Below are 19,163 nucleotides of genomic sequence, written 5' to 3' on the forward strand. Positions count from 1 at the left end.
CCAGTAGAGCTTCCAGGCAGCACTGGATAAAGCCCTTTCGGTGTTGCCTGCCAAAAGAACAGAAACCATTCCTGGTTTGTATTTCAAAGTCCTCGTTTATTTCTGACATTGAATTTGGACCCATAGCTGAGCAACAAAGACACAGAATAGTAACAGGAGGAATCTGAAGTGGAAAAAAGTCTGGGATCCCTGCCCCTACCCCATCCTATTCCTCCACCAGCTCTCAAACGTTCTAATCCTCAGCTGCATCCCCCGTGTTTCCAGCCCTTCCAGACTCACCCATTTCCCTGTAGCCATGCCAGACCCAGGGCGTGTGTTGGCTGCAAGGCCAGCCCTCATCTTGGCCATCTGGCTGCTCTGGAACTGCCGCCCCAGCCTCGGCGCCTCGTTAGCCAGCAACAGGTCACGCTTTATTTGCTTGTGACGAGGATGACAGTGGAGTGGCCTTCCTTTCACCACAAGGGTGACCCACAGAAGTGTGTTATTCCCACCCTCCCCTGGGGGTCACGGCGCTGCCGTGGCAGTGGGAAGCCTTTTTGTGTGCCAGGAAGTAGAGTTGGGTGCCGGGAGCCGCCGTGTCCGTGTGCTGGCTCTGTGCCAAGGGGACTGCATCACGGGGCCGTCTGGCAGAGACCACACTGGGACACATTAACTTCTCGTGGCTCCCAGCATGATGAGACCTAGCTGAGCAGATGCTCGAGTGGGAAAGAATGGGATTTATCAAGTTAGCCAAGATTTTCTTCCTGTTACAGACTGTATTTTCAGGGAGGAGCACTGGCTGGATGGGAGGCAGCAGGAGCTACAGACTATTGACCAGTGGGATCCAGAGAGCTTTGCTGCTGCTAACTTTCATCTTCCCTCCTGCCTGCCCTTAATGTAAGAGGACATTAAAACCTGCTATCACTATTTGGAGAGTGGAAAGAGACTCTAAAAGCAACGCAGCTAGACCGAGTCTCAACATAATGGAAATGCAATGTCTTTTTGGGCTGGAGGTGGGGGAGATGGTGCGTAACACTTGCTCAGAAGTGTGTGTAAAATGCAGGCTGGGGCAAAGTGTTTGGTTACAAGGATCATCACCACGTTTTGTCTGGCTCCTTTCTTCAGATCAGAGGTGCCAAGGCATGGGCAGGTCCAATGTGTACATCAGCCTTTTGCCCGGTAACGTGGACATTCGAGGCTGGTGTGCTGTGTGTCTCTGTGCTGAGACCTACTTTTTCTGTGTGTGAATGGGGAGGTCAAGTCCAAATCCTTCTGTGAGCAGTGGGATGATTTCTAAATTGCAGTGGTGAAAATAAAACCCCACCACTCACATTTCTGAGCAGTCCTACCCTATATTGCAAAGGCATGGCAAGGGTTTCCTGCCACTACCTCCAAGAGCATCTGCAGGGATCATTGCTGTCCCGGTCCCTCCTCCCTGCCGTGAATGGGAAGTGCTCAGCTGAGCAGTCCTGCACTGGTTGCTATGGAAGTGCCTGGGAATGGAGATGAAGATGGAGATATCCCTTTAGTAATTTTTCACCTAATTTGATTTATGGAGGAAGAAGAACCTTTCCCACATTCGTTTTTGCAGAAAGGCAGAGTCACTGGCTGTCGTTGCCAGCTGCAGCGCCAGTGAACCCACGTTCACAACATGTTCAAGACACATTTGGGTCTTGTGCCCCCTTCTTCCAGAAGCAAAAGCAGGGGGACCCCGACCACCTGAACGTCACTTTCCAGTGGGAGGCTGTGGGCAAAGGAGATGTGACCCAGTGGGTTCTGCTGTTGCTGTCAAAAGCAAAATCCATCCTAAAGCCAACCTTCCTCTGGCTGTCGGAGCTGTCAGGGTGGAGCTTTGAAAGCTGAAGGTGACCAAAACTGCAGTTATTTAGGAATTCAGTTCTTCCCATAAGTAAAATCTTGCCATATTCATGGGTCCAAGTTAAAATTGCTCCTAAGAAAGCCTGTGAAGAGTAAAGAGGTGTGGGCTTTGGCCGCAGACGGACCAGCCTGTGCCTGTTTGCATGGGTGAGCACTTTTGCGAGGAACTTTGCCTCCCGCGGCAGTGACCTAAATTCACGTCCTGAACTTCTTCAGCACGTGCAAAGACCGAAGCAGGTGGGAGACGGTGCCCTATCTTACACTCGAACAGAAAAGCTTACTGCTAGCGGCAGCACGAGGGGAGCAGGATGACCTGGATCTGCCCTTCTTCACTTCCCCATGGCCGAGGAGCGCTGCCATGCCCCGCTCGGCACGGGGGTTCGGCGGGGACGGTCAGCCCGTTGCTCCGTGTGCCCAAGGCAGTGGGCATCACCTCGGGTGGCTGTGCGGGGACACCGAAGGCCTCTCTGGGCTCAGGGAGCCGGGGGAGCCTGGGGTCATTAAGTTAGGTTTTACTGTACATAGCCCTCGTTAGACAAGTCCCTTTGGGGGAGAGAGTAGATAATAATGACACTTAATGATGGGTTCGGAGGCGGCCGGTTCGGCGTCGCCCTTCGAGGTCTCGCTCGCCTTCTGGCCCGCAGGGCTTGGCCGTGCCGGGCGGCTCGGCAGGATCGTGCTGGCCTCAGGCTGGGCGTCCGGGCTCCTCTCCTCAAAGACAAGTGAAAAGCCCCTTCCCCGGAGCGGGCGCCGGCGGGGGACACCCCGTGCTAGTGGCAATGGTGCCTACACCTCCGTGCTGATGGCCCGCGGGTTCGGGAAGCTGTCGCGGAGCAGGCCGTGGCGGCTCACCGTGTAGCTTTGCAGGGTGGCCATGTTGAGGGGCGGCCCCATCTCCTTGTAGCACGCGGGGGTGTAGGTGACCCTCTCGCCCCCGTTGCGCACCATGTCGGCAGTCCGGATGTAAAAGGGGGAGCCGTACGGGGAGCAGGCCGGGCAGTAGGTGTGAGCCCCGTGCTGGTTGAGCTCGCTGGGCGGCGGCGCGGGGCTGCCCTGCCCGTCCACCACGCGGGAGCTGCACGCGTTGCACATGCCCAGGTGCGAGTGCGTGGGCAGCTCGGGCTCTTCCTCCTCCTCCTCCTCCTCCTCCTCCTCCTCCTCTTCCTCATCGGAGTCATTTTTCTTGCAGCAGTAGTACTGCAGGAAAGGGAAGGGGTTGTATGAGGGGAAGCGGAGCAGCCGGTGGGGCAGCCCTGCCACATCCCCACTCCCCTCATCCCCCTGCCAGAGAAACCCTCCGTGGCCTCTTGCTGATCTGCTCCACCATTCCTGGGTCCTGTGAAGCAGCAGAAGCCGGACAAAACCTGGACCTGAGCGTGCTGCAGGAGGCAGTGGCTGGGGCACTCACCGCCATCCCCCTGTGAGGTTTGCAAGGGGAAGGTGTTTCATCCTGCCAGTTGGAAACTGCTCCAAGTAAGCGCTGTGCTTTTCATCACACGGGCATTGCTGCATGGCACAGACTTCACATTAACTTTTAAAGAGCAGGAGGTTGCAGTTAGCTGTTGCTGAAAGCCTCCTCGTTTAATTTACAAGGGGGAAAAAATTATATAAAAATCTCCATCTGGTATTGCAAACCCAGCCAAGCCTGCACCTCAATTAGCAAGTGCTGCAGAGCTTCAAAAGCCTTAGGGCAGTACCCCCCACACTGAGGGGAGGGAAGGACATAACTGCAGCTCCTGGGGGGGGATAGGAGGTTTCAACTCCCTGCCATCACAGGCAAAAAAAGCCCATCCAGACCCCTCCTGCAGCAGCACCTTGGCCCGGGGAGCACAGAATCATAGAATATCCCAAGTTGGAAGGATCGAGTCCAACTCCTGGCCCTGCACAGGACAGCCCAAAAATCACACTATGTGCCTGAGAGCATTGTCCAAGCACTTCTTAAGCTCTGGGAGGCTTGGGGCTGTAAGCACTGCCCTGGGGAGCCCGTTCCAGTGCAAGGTAGGGGTGGCAAGGCAGAGGACACTCACCTGTAGCCTACAGTAGCAGAGCACAGCAATGATGCACAGTAGGATCACCGTCGCTAGGATTCCCCCGGTGATAACAACAGTTCCCGCTGTCATCCGACCAATTCTCCATCAAACTCTGCGAGGCAGGGACACAAAACTCACCTACCCTGGCTTTGTCATCACATTGTGGACCTGATGCCCACAAGCCATTCCAAAATACTGCATGCTCATTCCTCTCTCCCCAGCTGGAAAAGTATCATCCAATATTATCCTCCTCCTCCTCTTAGTGAGAGGACACACCTGGGACACAGCATCACATCCCCTCACTGTTACTGCTGCTCTGGCTTGGGGTCTTTGTCAAACCCCCCACAGCCCACTGGCAAAACCTCCCCCCCTTGCTGAGCCAAAAGGGACCATTTCCACCCTCCTGGCAGAAAATCCAGTTTCTGCTTCAAAATGCAGGAACAAACCTGGGTTTTCACCAGGAAAAGCCAAAGGGCAGCCTCTGAATTCCACAACAGTCCGAACCCAAAAATTGCACCCTGGCTGCATGTCAAGCACTCACAAGGCTGAGCAGCTGCCACCCCCATCCCTGTGCCATGGCACCCAGGGGACACTTACGTTCAGTGACGGAGGCGTTGGACCTGGAAGAAATGGAGGGAGAGGTTAAACATGGCCTGAGAGCACCCCTTGCACCTGCCTGCCTTTCCCCGTTTCCCAAGAATTTGCCTTGATTTGGGACCTGCGGGAAGCCCTGCTTCACCCCCGTGTTATTTTCCTTGATTCAAAGCAGGGAAAGGAGGCATTTCCCAAGCTGGGAGAAGCGCTCTACAGGAGCAGGGTGCAGGCCTGGCTTAGTCAGCACTTGGCCTTTTCCACTTGAAAATTTATTACAAGGAAGGCGGATGCATCATTGCGCGAGTGGCTGATGTTTTAGGTGCTGCTGGGAAACGAAACCGCTCCTCCATCCCCTCCAGGACAGGCGAGCATCCCCCATCACCCCACGGACACTCACCCGGAAAAGGACAGGCAGGCCGTCGCAGTCACGCTGGCCCCGGGGCGGCCGGTCGGGACGGGCAGCACCACATGGCCACGGGGAGACTCGGCGGCCCTGGAAGGGAGAACAAGGAGAAAAACTCCACCGTCAGCTCATCCCCCTTCCCAAAGAGGCTGCCCAGCATCCCCATCCCCACCAATGCCACCCGTGTCACTGCAGTGGGGCTAAGAAATTGCTTTTTTAGGGACACTGCTGGGAAATGTGGGTGCTGCAAAGGTGAGTAAACCAAACTGCCAGGAAAGGACGACCCCGTGCCCCAAATCTGCCGTTTCACCAAAATTGAGGACTTGTACCAAGAAGTGGGCGCAGCCATGGCCCCATCACCCCCTGCCCCCCCGGTGACGCCCGGCACAGCCGCATTTCATTATTGGCCCCTGCGTCCCTCTGTGCCTCGTCCAGAGCAGGGATAATTGATAGGGCCCAAGTGCCAGCCCGCTGCAACTGAGGAGATCTAATTACCCGCTCGCCACGCAGCCCTAATTAACAGAGAAAGGTGGCAGCTTTCAGGCGAGACCTTCCCAACTCTCCCCTGGCCCCTCTCGGCTGCACGTCCCAGCAGGCAAAACTTGGAACCTCCCTCCCCGAAAATCACCCACCCTCCTCGCTCTGCTGTGATGATTTGCACATCCTGCCTGCCACAAATTGATTTTCAGCTCATGGGAAGTTCCTGTAGGAAGCCAAAAGGCGGGCACGCATTGGATTTCCTCCTTGAGCCGCTCTCACACATGAAACAAAGGAAAAAAAAAAACCCCAAAGAAATCAATATGTCCATAACCCAGCTAATATCTCCATCCATCAGGAGACCCAGCACAGGGCTAATAATAGAGACCAACACACTCAGCTCCTGCTCCCTGTTACCAAACCGTACCCTGAACCTCTGCCAGGAGCGTGAGGGGACACACAGGGAGCCTTTGGTGTGGCTGTCACTTCCCCAGGTGCCTTCCTTTAACAGGGAAAAGGTGACAGTGGGTGGCTGAAAAAGGCAAACGCTGACCTTTCATGACCCCGAGAGGGACATGCCGTGAGCTGGGCAGTGATGGATGATGCAGGCAGCTGTTCACATCCAGAACATTTCATGGGAGCTGTGATTTGATTTAGAGCTCAGAGAGCAGCATCCAATTAGCCTGAGGACTGGAGTGAGCAGGCAGCCCTGGAGAATGACCCTGGGCAGGGAGGGACTAGCCTTGGGGATCCTTCGGTCACCTCCGAGACCTGAGTGTCTGATCGGGGCTGCCTCGAGGATGGCTGGGCTTCCACATGCCCCATCTCTGGTATTCCCATTTCTGGGAGTGCTGGGATCAGCATTTCACTAGCCCCACACAGGAACTGGGCTCTTCCTTAATAAAATAGTGACTGCTAAATAAAGGCAAAAATGAAAATGAAGCACAAGAGAAGCGCTGCCTTTCCTCTTTATAGGGGATGTCTTCCAAGAGGAGGAAGCTCCTACCCTTCTCCTCTTCCCCAAAGCCTGCGCACCACCAGTCCAGAAGTTCATTTTCCACCCAGTTTGTGCCTATAAAATAGCTTTCTCTAGCCCACAGCTCTCTCCTGCATGGATGAAGAAGGGAATGTAACACCTCCCAGGGAAGGAGCAAGAGCCACAGTCTCGGGAGTAACTGGGATTTTGGGGATTATAAACTAAATATGCCCAGAAAGGGGCAGGACGACGACAGCAGCCTTTTCACGCCTCTGCCACCAGGAACCAGCCCATACCTATTTTGGGCTCCACTGGCTCAGCTGCACACGGCCCCACCACTCCATCCCAACAAAAAGGCCATAGATTTTCATGGATCCTGTAAAAGCCTGGGCTGCACTGTGAGCTCAGCTGTCCCGGAGCAGGACAGGACGCAGAGGCATCCCAGGCGGATGCCCAAGCCCAACTCCTCGAGGCACAGCCCCATTTCTCCTTCTGGCTTAAAAAGTGGAGTCGAGAGTTGTTTAAATATTTCAATATCCCAGGCTGAGCAGACTCCTTGGCACCCGCTGCTCCCCGGCTCCTGGGCGGCTCAGCAGAGGCAGCAGCCCAAGGGTGGCCGTGGGGACCCTCTGGCACACAAATCATGTCAGTAAAACCAGGATTTATAGGCGCAGGGCTGGTCCCTGCCGTTCGGGGAGTGGCCGGGGCGCTGGCAGCGGGGTCGCTCTGTCGCCGGGGGTCGGGAGCGGGCGGAGGGCGCGGCCGTGGCGTTATCGAACTCCTCCGGAGGGGCAGGCGGGCAGAGCCGCTTGCTGCAGAGATACATCTCTTTATTGATGTTGCCTCCCGGCGCAGAGTCACGGCCTGAAAAGTGACTCTGGGAACGCGTGGCATCTCAGCCTTCTATATTTATTCTCCTTCAGTGACGTCCATAGCAGATTTGCACGGTTTGCAAGTCCACGGCGAGGGTTTTGCCAGCCACCAGCACTCCCAGCCCAGCTGAGACACTCCCGTCCTTACGGGTGTCCCAGCAGCCCCGAGCTCATCCCTGCCACCCGGCAGGGGTCAAACACCCACACCAGAGCTCGGGAGCAGCTTTGGGCCGGGGCAGGGCACAGGTATACACCGCGAGCATCGTGCCGAACCCCGCCGCGAGTCCTGCCCCAACCCAGGCTCTGCTCTCCTGGTTTTGCTCTGCAGCTCACGGGATAATTCAATGAAACGTCTGCCTGGTAAATTAGCCCGGCCGCTGCCTCACCAGAGTCATCTCCCAGGGCCTAATTGGAAAAAACCAGCATCAGGGGCTGCCTTTTCAAAACAGATTATGGCAGCAAACAACAGGGCAGCTCCCGGGCAGCTGCGACCTGCCCCTGCCCTGCCCGGCGGCAGGGGGGGATCAGCCCTCTGCTGCAAACCCCCAGCCACGGGGCTGGACGGGTGCTGGGCAAGGCTGGGCTCCTGCCGCCTCCCTGCATGTCATGTGCTCTGCTCTGAGGGGACAGACCAAGCCACGGGGGAGCAGAAACAAGGAGAGCCCACCACACAAACGAGCCGAGCCACATGAAATTGTACCCACAGCAATGGCAATGTGGGATGCAGCTGGCAGCCCCCCAGTAGCCTCCCTCTGGGCCCAGTGCTCGCCCCCAGGCTTCCTGCCCAGGCAGCAAACCCCTGGGGCACTGTGAAACCTTTAAACTTCTAATGAATGCATCAGCTGAACCTGCTGCTGGTTCTGCTGGAGTTATACTGGAGTCTGGACCAGTCCGCAGACAGAAATCACAGCAGCAGTCGGGAAACCTTTCATTTCAGCCTGCTGCAGAGAACTCCAAATAAGGTTTTCCCCAGCAGAAAGGGTGTTTAGTGTGACCCATTTCCTCCCCGAGGCTTTTTTCCTGCTGTGATGCCTTTGGTGCCTTGAGCCGTGTGGGTTTTTCCCAGCAGTTTTGCTGCAGCCAACATCCTGCTCCCAGCCACCGCAAGGACAGCGAGGTCGCAGAGGTGACACTGTCCCCCAGCCGAGGCTCCAGTGAATCACAGTCACTCATCAAAACCAAAAATCCTGTGCCCTGCTGCAAGTCTGCCCTTGCTTTCCCTCCACCACCTGGACCAGCTCCCCAAGGCCCCCCACTGCCTCTTCCCAGCCCAGGGATGGGAAAGACAAAATACCAACAAGGATGTGAAACCAGCTCTTTTCTTGCAAAAGCTTTGTGGAAAAGGCAAGATATTAATCGCAATTAAAACAATCAAATGCCTTCAGTGGTGGAAGCTGCCAGCCAGATCCCAGCTCCAGGGTGGGCATGAGGGGCTGCGCTCCTGCTGTAACACTGTGCTCCCAACCCACTGAGCCCAGGAGATCCCTTCTCCCAGCCATCAAACTCTGCCAAAAAACACCTTCTTTCCCACCCAGGTTCACTGCCTCCCACGCCAGGCCTCATCCTGCCCTGTGGGAGCCCAGGAGAACTTCCCTGCTGACGTCTTTACAGCCACAAAGGACCAAGCGTCCCCCTTCGAGCTCCGTCCAGCTGCGTGAAGCCCTGGCACATCCTGGCACCAGCACACGCTGACTCCTTTCCCTGGGAGGCCTCGCAGCACTTCTCAGACTTCCGGAGGAAGGGCAGCTTTGCAGGCTGGGACTTCTCAGGCACGGATTATCCCGGTATCTCGTTACTTGGGCATCTCATCCGCGCTTTATCTCCTTAAGCGACTATTCAGATCCCGTCTCGCCTGCCTGTGTGGATTAACCGCAGCCACGTATACGATGGAGGGACACGGAAGGGACTGTCACCCCACCCGGTCCCCCCAAACACACACAGACAGCAAACCCCATGGCTCAGCCAAGGCTACATCGGGAACAAGGCAAGCCTCTATATAATTCCAACCCCACTTGCAGCTCCTCCTCACTGCAGGGCGGCTTAAAACCCAGGATAGGAGCGTGACAGCTCCCTCCTCATCCCCCCACACGTCTCGTACCCGCTGTGTTTGCTCGGCCGGCTCCCAGTCAGCCCAGCTCGGGAGCCCGGGCGGGTGGATGCGGTCCCGGGAAGGGGGGTGTGCAGCCCACGGTGGGATGCAGGATGGGAACACCCTCGGCCTGACCCACACGGCTCATCTCCCGCCGCTGTGCCAGGGCTCCTCCCGGGGCAACTCCTGGCAAAAGCCCCGCATGGCCGAGGCCAGGAACGTGTGCCGGGGAGCCGCTCCGCCGTGCTCCCGAAATAACCGGGGACAAAACCGGCGGCACGAAGCCAAGTCACACAGAGAAGGGCTTTTGAGATTATCCCGCACGTCAGATCCCACGGGCGCTCCGGAGCCAGGCAGCACTCCTGGGCAGCGTCCCTGCCGCAGGCACCGGCCCTGCAGCACCCGCACAGCCCCCGAGGAGCAGCGCCCGTGCCGGGGCGGCAGCGAGCCGGGACGCTGGGTGCGTCCCACGTGAGGCCGGCCCTTGCCAAAAAAACTGGAGAATTTTCCCGCACACGTGTGCCAAAGGCTTGGGAGCTTGCCTGTGGCCACGGCCCGAGGAGAGCCAGAGCCCGGGCTGGATCCTGCCCCCCGTACTGTGGGTTCCTGGAGGACACAGACCTGGGAGAGCAAGGGCTTGGATCTTACTTGCACCCCACGTTGCCCCGTCACAACGGGTGTTTACAATGTTCAGCAAAAGACATGGATCCTTGTGAGCTCGGGAAGGAGCAGGAAGGGTTACTTAATCCACCCCGATGGCATTCACACCCTGTGCTGCTGCGGGTATCCCAGGACTGACTGAACCCCGTGGCAAGGCACCAACAGAGCACGGGTATTCCCCAGCATCAGCCAGCATTCCCAGCACTTGCCCCAGGCTCTCCCCAGCAGTGTGATGGAGCCGGCCTCTCTTCAAGGATGCTCCACTGTTCATTCTCCAGCACCCTCACTGCTCCAAGATGAAACCTTCAACTCCTCACACCAGTGGGCTCCTCCCATCAGGGCGAGGACGTGACGAGGTCAGCTGAATCCCTCCATGCCCTGGGGGCTGCAAACACACTCTGTGGATATGCAGTCTTCTCCCCAGTCTGATTTTCTTGCTCCTCCCCCACATGAAGGTGCATGCTCTGCTCTCCAGTGGGGCTAATTCCACCGGGAACTCAGTGACACCAAATGCATCTTCATCCCGGGCACACAGTGGAAGAGGAGGATCAGTCCCAGAAGCACTGTTCAGAGAAACCCCACAGAGCATCCCCAACAAGATCCAACCAAGCACAGCAGTGAGTTTCCCTCCAAAGATTTTTTTTCATTAGGCCAGTTTCTCAGCAGCTTTCTGTGAAACAACCCCCAGGACAGCTTCTCCTCCAAGGCACCACTTCATTATCACCCTCCTTGCCCTGGACATCGGTGCCATCTCACCCTTCCCACCTCATTTCCACCATTCCCATGAAAATTCTTTCCCCGGTTTCCCAGTTCCCACATGGATCTGTCCTTGCTGCCCTATCCCAGTTCCTCCCAGCCTGGCACATGAAACACAACTTGTGCAAAACCTTTCCGTGTAGCAGCAAGCTCTGCTCCCGAAAGCAAAGCCCAGGGGAGAAGCTCTGGATGAGGCTGGAGCCTCTGTAATCCCATCAGCTGCAGTCCCCCCTGCACAGCACACCGGGCCATGCCACCCACGCCGTGCCGGGGCGGACCCGCTGTGCCTCGGCGTCACCCAGTTTACGTGTTTTGCTAAAATAAAATGCAAAATAAATTCTCTGTCTCACCCCCTGCGTTTAACCCGTGCCCTCCCGCAGCCTGGGGGCTGGTGGCTGAAACAGTGACAGGTGTCTGAGGGGTGCTGCTCCTCAGGGACCTGAGGTGTCCCCCTGTGTCCTGCCAGCATCTGCCCTCCTGCCTGCAAGCGTGCCAGCTGGACAGCCACTGTGGGGGGATTCAATTAGCAAAGACATCATATCGGGTAATTGCACTGTTTACCCGTTAAGAGGAATGAAGGGAGATGAGCCTTGTGTTGGCCAAAAGGTGAGGGGCCACCACCACCCCTCTTGGCTCAGGAGGCCTTTAAATCCCATTTACATTAGTTAGGATAGCTATACGTGTGCCTATCGGTGATTCACTGCACTTCCCTTTCACATTTTGCTGCTTGCCTCATGTTCATCTCCATCCAGCCACGGGGCCAGCTGAGATCTCCCCCAGCTGCCCACCAGATGCAGGTAAGGGTTAAGCAGGACATGGCCATCAGCATCTCTAACAAACCAGGTACACCTCTGCCCACTTCCAGCTGGGCAGGTGCCCTTTGGCACCAGAGAACAGACGACCCTCCAGATCACAGCTCCTCCAACAGAAAACCCAACCCTAGGGCTGGTTATAGCTTAATCCTGCTCTCACAGGAGCTGCTAATCTGCATGGTGCTTGGGAACTGTCCTTTTGTCCAAGGGAAAGGGAGATGGAGGGTGCCAGCCCTGGGGAGGAGGGCGTGGAAGGGCAGCCTCTGCCTCCGCATGATGCAAGACCTGCTGCTCCGACTGTCAGCATCCCCCCAGCACGTTCGCTTGGAGTAGAAACAGAGATTTATTTTAATGACTCATTAAAGCCTAATTGCATTCAGGCAGCAGTACAGAGAGAGGAGCCTCCCACGTGCACCAATACTACAGTCGGGAGGGCTCTCGGAGCCTCCCCGAAAGCGCAAGGCAGACAGACTGTCTCTTTTTGGTGGGGCCAGACATCAGGGCCAGCTGCTGGCTCTGGAAGTGTGGCTTTGTGATTGGGATCCAGAAAACAACCCAGAAAAGTCTCTGATCTCCTCTTCATTTGCCTCTGTCTGCCCAATGTGGCAGCTGCCACCAGCTGCTCATCCCTGAGCTCCAGGGAGGAGATGTGACTTGCCCAGAGCTTGGATGCCCATCTCCAGGGCCTCTGGGTGACCCTTTCCTAGCCTTGGGGACACACGTGTTTGTAACGTCCCCCTGGGCTTTTAAGGCCCCCATAGCAGGAGCAGGGTGGGATTTGCACGGGAGCCACCGCAGGTCACCCGGGCAGAGAGCTGGACACGGCACAGGGATGAGCTGCCCTCCCATCCTGAGGGCACCACAAAGTGGCCGTGCTTGGAGGGGAACCAGCCCAAACCCCAGCACTGGCGAGCCAGGGAAACTCTTGGTACTGACACCACCCACAAGGAGCCCACATGCCTCATCCTTCCCAGTGGGACGCAGGCCCAGTAACAGCCACGTCACCCATGGGAACAGGAGCTTACAGCCACTCTGACCTCCAGAGATCCCTCAGGACAAGCACTGGGAAGCCCCTCCTGCCCTTCTCACCCACAGAGCCAGAGTGAATCCACTGGTATCCACCCGAGGTTCTCTCCTCCTGGAAAGGTGCCCCATGCAGGCATGGGGAAGCCACGGGTCCCCTTTTCTGCTCTGCATTTCAGACACCCACAGCGATGCCAATGGTGTGCTGTGGGAGGACAGCCCATCTGGAGACAGACACCCCCTGGGATGGACAGAGTCACCCAGCCACAGCTCTGCTGTCCAAGCCACCAGTAATCCATCTCAGAGACGGCCCATCCATCGGGATCCTGGACCACGGCCCCATGGCTGCACACACCAGGGAAAGCCGGAGCCACACGTTGCTCTGGGGTCAAACGCAGGGCACAGCACCCGACCCAAACCCCACTGTTTGAGGCACATCCAAAAGGAGTCATTCCAGGATCAGGCCCAGGACTGACTTTTCCATAAAGCTACGGGCAAAGCTCACCTGCAGTTGCTTTACAGGACTACTCACACTTCTTTCACCCACTGCATCCCACCAGAGCAAGGAGGCGCAATGCAACCAGGCACAGACGGGCTGGCTCTGCAGAGCCCAACTCTTTGCTGGATTTCAGACCGGCTGTTTTTTTCCTCGCTGATTTATCACACAGCAAGGCTACAGACTCATCCGTCACTCAGGATGCTCCACCTCACGCAGCCCGATCCGGCAGGAGCAGGGCTGGCCGGGGTGGTCACACACACACTGCCACACGCGCCCAGTGAGAAGGAAAACCCAACGTGAAGTCTGAATGTCTCCTGCAAATGAAGTGTGAAACTTGCTTTCAAGAAAACAAGGGTAACGGAGCCACAATAAATACGTCATCCTGGTGGGAAAGCAGCGACAGGGAAGGTTAGGAGGGCAGAGATGCCAGGAGGGATGGGGGGCAGCAGGGATGGAGGATGGAGGGGGAGAAGGTGGAGGCAGCTGGGGCAGGGAACAAAGGGAACACCACGGCCTGACCTTATTTCTGTTTGCCACTTGCCCTGGGGGCTATCGGATTTGAGGCATGACCACAGAGCAGCTCCCAGGAACAGGAGCATATCTTGTGTTCCTGTTTGTGCCCATGGCTAAGGTGGGTGGTCCTGCACCAGCTGGGAGCAGAGCTCCTCTCAAAGCTCCATCCTAACTCTTCCCAGCAGACACACACAGCTGGCCAGCTCTCCTGTAGCTCCATGCACCCAAAATGCCCCATGCAAAATGGCTGGAGGATGCTCTGCATTTCTGCAGAGAAGAGGGTTTGCCAAGTGGAAAATCCTTCACATCTGATTTCCACCCTGCAAAGGGTCTTTTGGGCTGGAACAGTCCCCAGCAGGGCTGGGCTGCCTCTCCTAAGCAGGTCTCTGGAGCTGGCTGTCCTCAGGCCTGTGGCCAGGCTGAAATCCAGCACTTAGGAAAGAGATGGACAAGGATTTCACATCCCAGCGGAGATGGTGCCAGAATAGGATTGGACTCACTGACCCAATGTCCACCATCACATTGAGAATGGCAGCCTAGTGACACTCTCCCCTCTTGGCTTCTCAGCAGGTGAAAAAGTCCTTCCTAGGAAAAGCCTTTTCTCCCAATCCCTGGCAAAGCCCAGGTTAGAACCCTTTGGATCCTGCAGGAACAATGCTGAATGCCAGCCAGCAGCCCCAGGACACACAGTATCCCTCAAACAGCACCACAGGGAGTTCTGAGGCTTAGGCAAGCAAGGGGCAAAGCTGGGAAAGGGGAAAAATCCAGCCCCAGAAACACAAGCTTCCGTCGGGGTGGAATATTCCACCACTCCTTAGAAAATCTCTGTGCTGGAGAGACAATCAATAGTACACAAATGAAATACAGCTGAAAACACTAAATGTTCCCACATGCCCTTTTGGAGGGAATAAAATCCTCCAGGATAACCTTAAGAGAAAACAAAAGCTGGGCAAATAGCTCAAGTACAGGTCTCCTTTAATTACTGCAGCCCGGTGAGAGATAAAACAGAGATCCTTCGGAATAAACAAAAGGATTTGATTTCCTCCACTTCAGCAAAGGCAGCCACCATTTCTCTGGAGAGATTTGGTGGTGAGGTTGAGGATTTGATGGGCTGGCATGTCCTTGATGAATGGCTAAGCTTTGGGCTCCCGGAAAGGGAGCATGAGGCTAAGCCCCAGGCTTGGGATTCCCAAAACTTCAAGTGGCTGCAAAGAAGTAGGTTTAGAGACGGGAAAACTCTGTCCTACCCACCCGAGCTGCCATCAGAGTTCACGGGGACTGAACAAACCCAGCATAGCGCAAAGTCGGACCACACAACCCTGAGAAAACGAGTCAGGATCTCGTAGGGCACCACAACCTCGGAGCTTCGCCCAGACGAAGCTGTGGCGCAGGGGCTCGGCGCTGCCCCGGGATGCAGGGAGCAGGACGATGCGGGGAGCAGGACGATGCGGGAGCGGGGCGATGCGGGGAGCGGGGCGATGCGGGGAGCATCCCACCCGAGCATCCCAGCCGGTTGTGCTCCGCGCCCCCCACCGCCCGGGCTTCCCCCTTCCCGTCGCAGCCCCAATCCCTGCCAGAGCCTTTCCCTGGCCCCGACGCCCCTGGAGAGCCGCGGAGCGGGGCAGGCGGGGTGCCCGAGCCGTACCTGGGCGCCCGGGCCGGGCGGGAGCGGGTGGCGGCGGGTCCGGAGCGCGGCGGATGGGGCGGGGACGGGCCGGGACGACGGGGGAGGGCCGGAGGAAGAGGAGGAGGGCAAGAGCAATAACAGCGGGAATAATAAATAATAGGAAGCGGAATAATCACCGGAGCGGTGGAGGGGAGCATCCAGGCGGGTCCGGCCGCGGGGGAGGAGTTTGCCGGGGCCAGAGCTGCCGCCCCCAGCACCGCCCCCGGCCCCACGGCAGGGGAAAAAGGGGGGACGCCCACTGAACACATACCAAGCCTAATCCTCTCCTGGGGAGCACAGACTGGCAGCAACCCCGAACTCTTGGGTACCTTCAGGCCACCCCCAAAGCCAAGCCCTGCAGCACCTCAGGCACTGTCAGACCTGCAACATCCCCATGCCCAGGTCCTGCAGCACCCCGGGCACCCCAAAGCCACTCCTCCAGTCCCCCGAGCACCTCCATCCCTAACAGCGTCTCCTGATGTCACCACTGCCTCGGCCCCATGCTGGGTGTCCAGAGGCTCTGGCTGGATCCATTCACCATGTCTCAGCTACTCACACTCCTCTGCCTCTGCCCCAGCCAGGAGAAAAACCCATCCCACACCACAGCCACAGGGATGAGCCAGGGCCAGGGGTGGGGATGCCAAGCCTATCCACCATTTTTCAGGCAGAATGACCCCCCCTTCCCATGACTCCCTGTAAAACACATCTCTCTTAGCAGACACTGGCTTCCCAGTGTGAGGCCGGAGGCGCTGCCGGCTTTGCTGCAAGCTCAGCCCATTGCTGTGTGCCCCAAGCCCATGCTGGCACTGGGAAGCCGCATACACATAAAAGATATTGCCCCCAGTGAGAGTTTCCAGCTGCTGGGAAGCTTTGAAGCTCCAAACCAGGAGTTTAAGCTGGAGAAGGTACAGCTTGCAGTTGGCATCACCTTTGGAAGCGGAGTGCTGCTCACTGCTACGATAATGATAATTGAATCTCATGCCTTGCACCACGAGCTGACCGCTGCGAGTGTGAGGATTACTGTGCCAGGAGAACTCGTGTTTGCCTGTTTCTCTCTGATTTTGGTCTCAACAGGGCATGAAAGCCATGGCAAGGCAGTGCAGCTTGGTAGGATGAATGCAGAACCTCTCCTACGGCGAGGCAGTAAAACTCTCCTGTGCTTCAGTTCCTAAGCACAAGACACCACTGATACTTTTCCTCCCTGCAGAGCAAGCTATAAAGCTGGGCAGAAAACACCGCTCACCTTCTCCTCCGTCAGCTCACCGTCCGTCAGGGCATCCCCGTTGGGCAGGGATTGCTCTCCCCGTTCTTCCAGCCCAGCCCTTGCAGCTGCTCGCTGCCGGAGCCAGGAGCCCGAGCCGCTGATTTCTCCCCGGGATCCAGCAGCAGAGCTGAGCCGGGAGGAAATAAATGCACGTCTGGATGCAAACGGCTCTGCGCCTTTAGCAAAAGGGCAGGATGACTTATGAAATGCAAAGGCGAGCTAAGTGGATCCTGTCACAGCACTTACCCTCTGTACTGCAGGATCCAAGCGCCTGCTGGCTGCGGGATGAAGGAAGGGCTGCTGCGGGATGAAGGAAGGGCTGCGTGGCACACACAGACACCTGCACACAGCCCGGCCAGGGACAGCCTCCCTGCTCCCCTGCTGAAAGGAGAATCCACATCATCCACTCCAGCACATCAGAGGGCTGGCAAGTACAGAGAAGCACGGAGCGAGAAAAGCGAGCACGCGGAGTATTTCTGCGGAGGGTGGTAGAGATGCATTTTCCCCTTAGCTGGGCTTCAGAGCTGCTGGAGGGATGGGAATTAGAGACATCCAGGCGAGCACGGAGGAGGAGGCCAGGAAAAGTGACAAAGTCATTTCCTGGGCTGCTCTGGGCAGGATGCGAGGAGGTGATGACAGCCCAGGGTGCAGGGAGAGCCACTTCTCCCCTCAGCAAGCGCTGCCAGGGCCATGGGAGGCATTATTACAGCTAATTCAGAACTGACATTTCGCTGTTTCCATGGATGGACATGGAAAAGAGTTTCTTTGGGATTAAGGAGTCACTCCGCTTACACAGAGCTGAGATTGCCCAGATCCAGACGATGCTCCTCCATCACCCCCGTGGCTCTGGCCCAGAGCAGGCAGGCGCTGCAGGAGATCACAACAAAGTGAATGTGAAACAGCATCGCTCCAGCAAGCAGGTTATCAGCTCGCCTGATTCCAATGCTGGTCTCATTTTTTCCCCCTCAAGCTGTCTTTCCTATTGTTGTTTCATTATTTTTTAAAGCAATGCATGGGTGACCAAACAGAACAGAGAAGGTGGGATTCCTGCTTGGTGGTGGCTGGGAAACGCTCAGAAACAGGAGCACCAGATGCTCCACAACACGGAAGAAAATTAAAGCCGAAGTTTTTGCTTTCAGTCAATGTGGTTTTAAATAAAGCACATGGTTTGGGAGGCTCAGCTGGTGTGTTCAGAGTGTTTGAGGTTAGCACTACTGGCAAATCAAGCAGCAGTTTGATACAAAATACTTGTCAAGTTCTTATTTCAGTTTGTTTTGGGGCAAGAGCAGCACAAAGCACCTGCAAAGCATCCTGTCTTGTTGGCATCTCGGGATCAGCTGCTGCCAGGGCACCACAAACAGCTCAGCATGCCCAGGCACAGGCACACAGGTACCCTGGCAATAGAGGGATCATGAGCCTGCCAGAGTCTCCCCCTCTGCAGCCCTCAGATGCTGCAGTACCCACACGAACAATTGACTTCAAGGCTTGTAAGTGTTGCAGCTAATCCCGTATCAGCACGGGAAGTTCTTGTGGTTGTACAAAATTCCATCTTTCCCGTGCTGAAAAGGATTTCACTGACTAGCTTTAAAACAAAACCATAAAATACTTTTAGTTCCTTCTGGTTTTTCTCTGCTGTAAAAAAATCTGAGCCCCTGGACTTCTCTTCCCACAATGATGCTTCACACCCTTATTCATGAGGATGGACATTCAGATAAATAACTCAGCGAGTCCTTGTTTAGGTGCTTCCTCCACGACATCTGAGCATGCAAAGCCCACGAGATGCCCGGGTGTGTGCACGGAGCTCCAGCCCTGCTGCGGAGCATGCCGGGACCTGGCGCTCCCGGGTGCCCTTGCCTGGGTACACCTCACCCCCTGCACACTCCAGCACATCAATCATTTCCTTCCTGTTCAGGCCAGCATTTCCACCAGCCCAAAACGCTGATGCCAGAGGATGCTCAGGAGCTGAACCTGCAGCTGCTGGCAGGAGAATTTATTCCGTTCTGTGCTAGATCTTGCTTTTATTTTCATTTCAGCGGAGCCCAAGGCTGCTGTATCAATCAGAAAAAGCCTGACAGTGCCAAATTCCATCCTCACCAGCGTCCAGCCTGCTCCTCACAGGTTTCAAGCTCTCTAGTTGCCTTGTGCACTCAACACCAGGGCTGCTGGGCTGAAAATGGGGGATTAAGACGCGGAAAGGTCCTTGGGAGTCAGGTGGAGCATGTTTCCGTATTTCTGGTTGGGGGATGAGGGTATGCACAGGTTACAGTGTCTCAGCACGATCCTGTGATACCCTCACCCCTCCCTGCCTCTCATCCCGATCCCGGAGCATATGGCCACAGCCTCCCAAGTCTGCCTGCTCCCTGGGGAGAGCTCAGGGGAGCTAATGCACAGCCCTGCCCTGCACAGCACATTTCCCATGCCAGATGTACACTCGTTAGTCATTGTACACCTCGGTGGCTTTGCTTTTGCCTGCACAAACACTGAAAAACGGGCTCAGCCTCACAAGGAACATTCAGCAGGAGCTGCTCAGCAGCCCCAACATCTCCATTATCTGAGGGATATGCCCATCCTGCGACCCAGAGATCACACATACCCGTGCACCAGTGTCACAGGAAGGTCTCCGTGCAGCTGCACTCCCTCCCTGATCTGATGTGTTTAGGGGGCTGCAGAGA

At 56.5% G+C, this 19,163-nt stretch overlaps 1 protein-coding gene across 3 annotated transcripts; it reads right to left on the bottom strand.

Annotated features, from left to right (window-relative positions):
• Positions 1-75: 75 nt before the first annotated feature.
• Positions 76-17,001, bottom strand: FAM163A (family with sequence similarity 163 member A). Of its 3 annotated transcripts, none has more exons than XM_048313251.1 (5): positions 16,738-17,001; positions 4,879-4,974; positions 4,485-4,507; positions 3,885-3,999; positions 76-3,054 (listed from the first exon to the last, which is right to left on the bottom strand). In XM_048313251.1, exons 4-5 carry the CDS (start codon positions 3,975-3,977, stop codon positions 2,644-2,646), a joined length of 504 nt encoding a protein of 167 aa, XP_048169208.1. In that variant the 5' UTR covers positions 3,978-3,999; positions 4,485-4,507; positions 4,879-4,974; positions 16,738-17,001; the 3' UTR covers positions 76-2,643. The 3 variants fall into 3 exon arrangements, with proteins under 3 accessions (XP_048169208.1, XP_048169207.1, XP_048169209.1); XM_048313250.1 differs by lacking the exon at positions 16,738-17,001 and adding an exon at positions 16,471-16,692; XM_048313252.1 differs by lacking the exon at positions 16,738-17,001 and adding an exon at positions 15,365-15,400.
• Between the last annotated feature and the right edge of the window lie 2,162 nt (positions 17,002-19,163).

The sequence above is a fragment of the Corvus hawaiiensis genome, chromosome 9 (assembly GCF_020740725.1).
Source record: "Corvus hawaiiensis isolate bCorHaw1 chromosome 9, bCorHaw1.pri.cur, whole genome shotgun sequence".
Classification (NCBI taxonomy): Eukaryota; Metazoa; Chordata; class Aves; order Passeriformes; family Corvidae; genus Corvus; species Corvus hawaiiensis.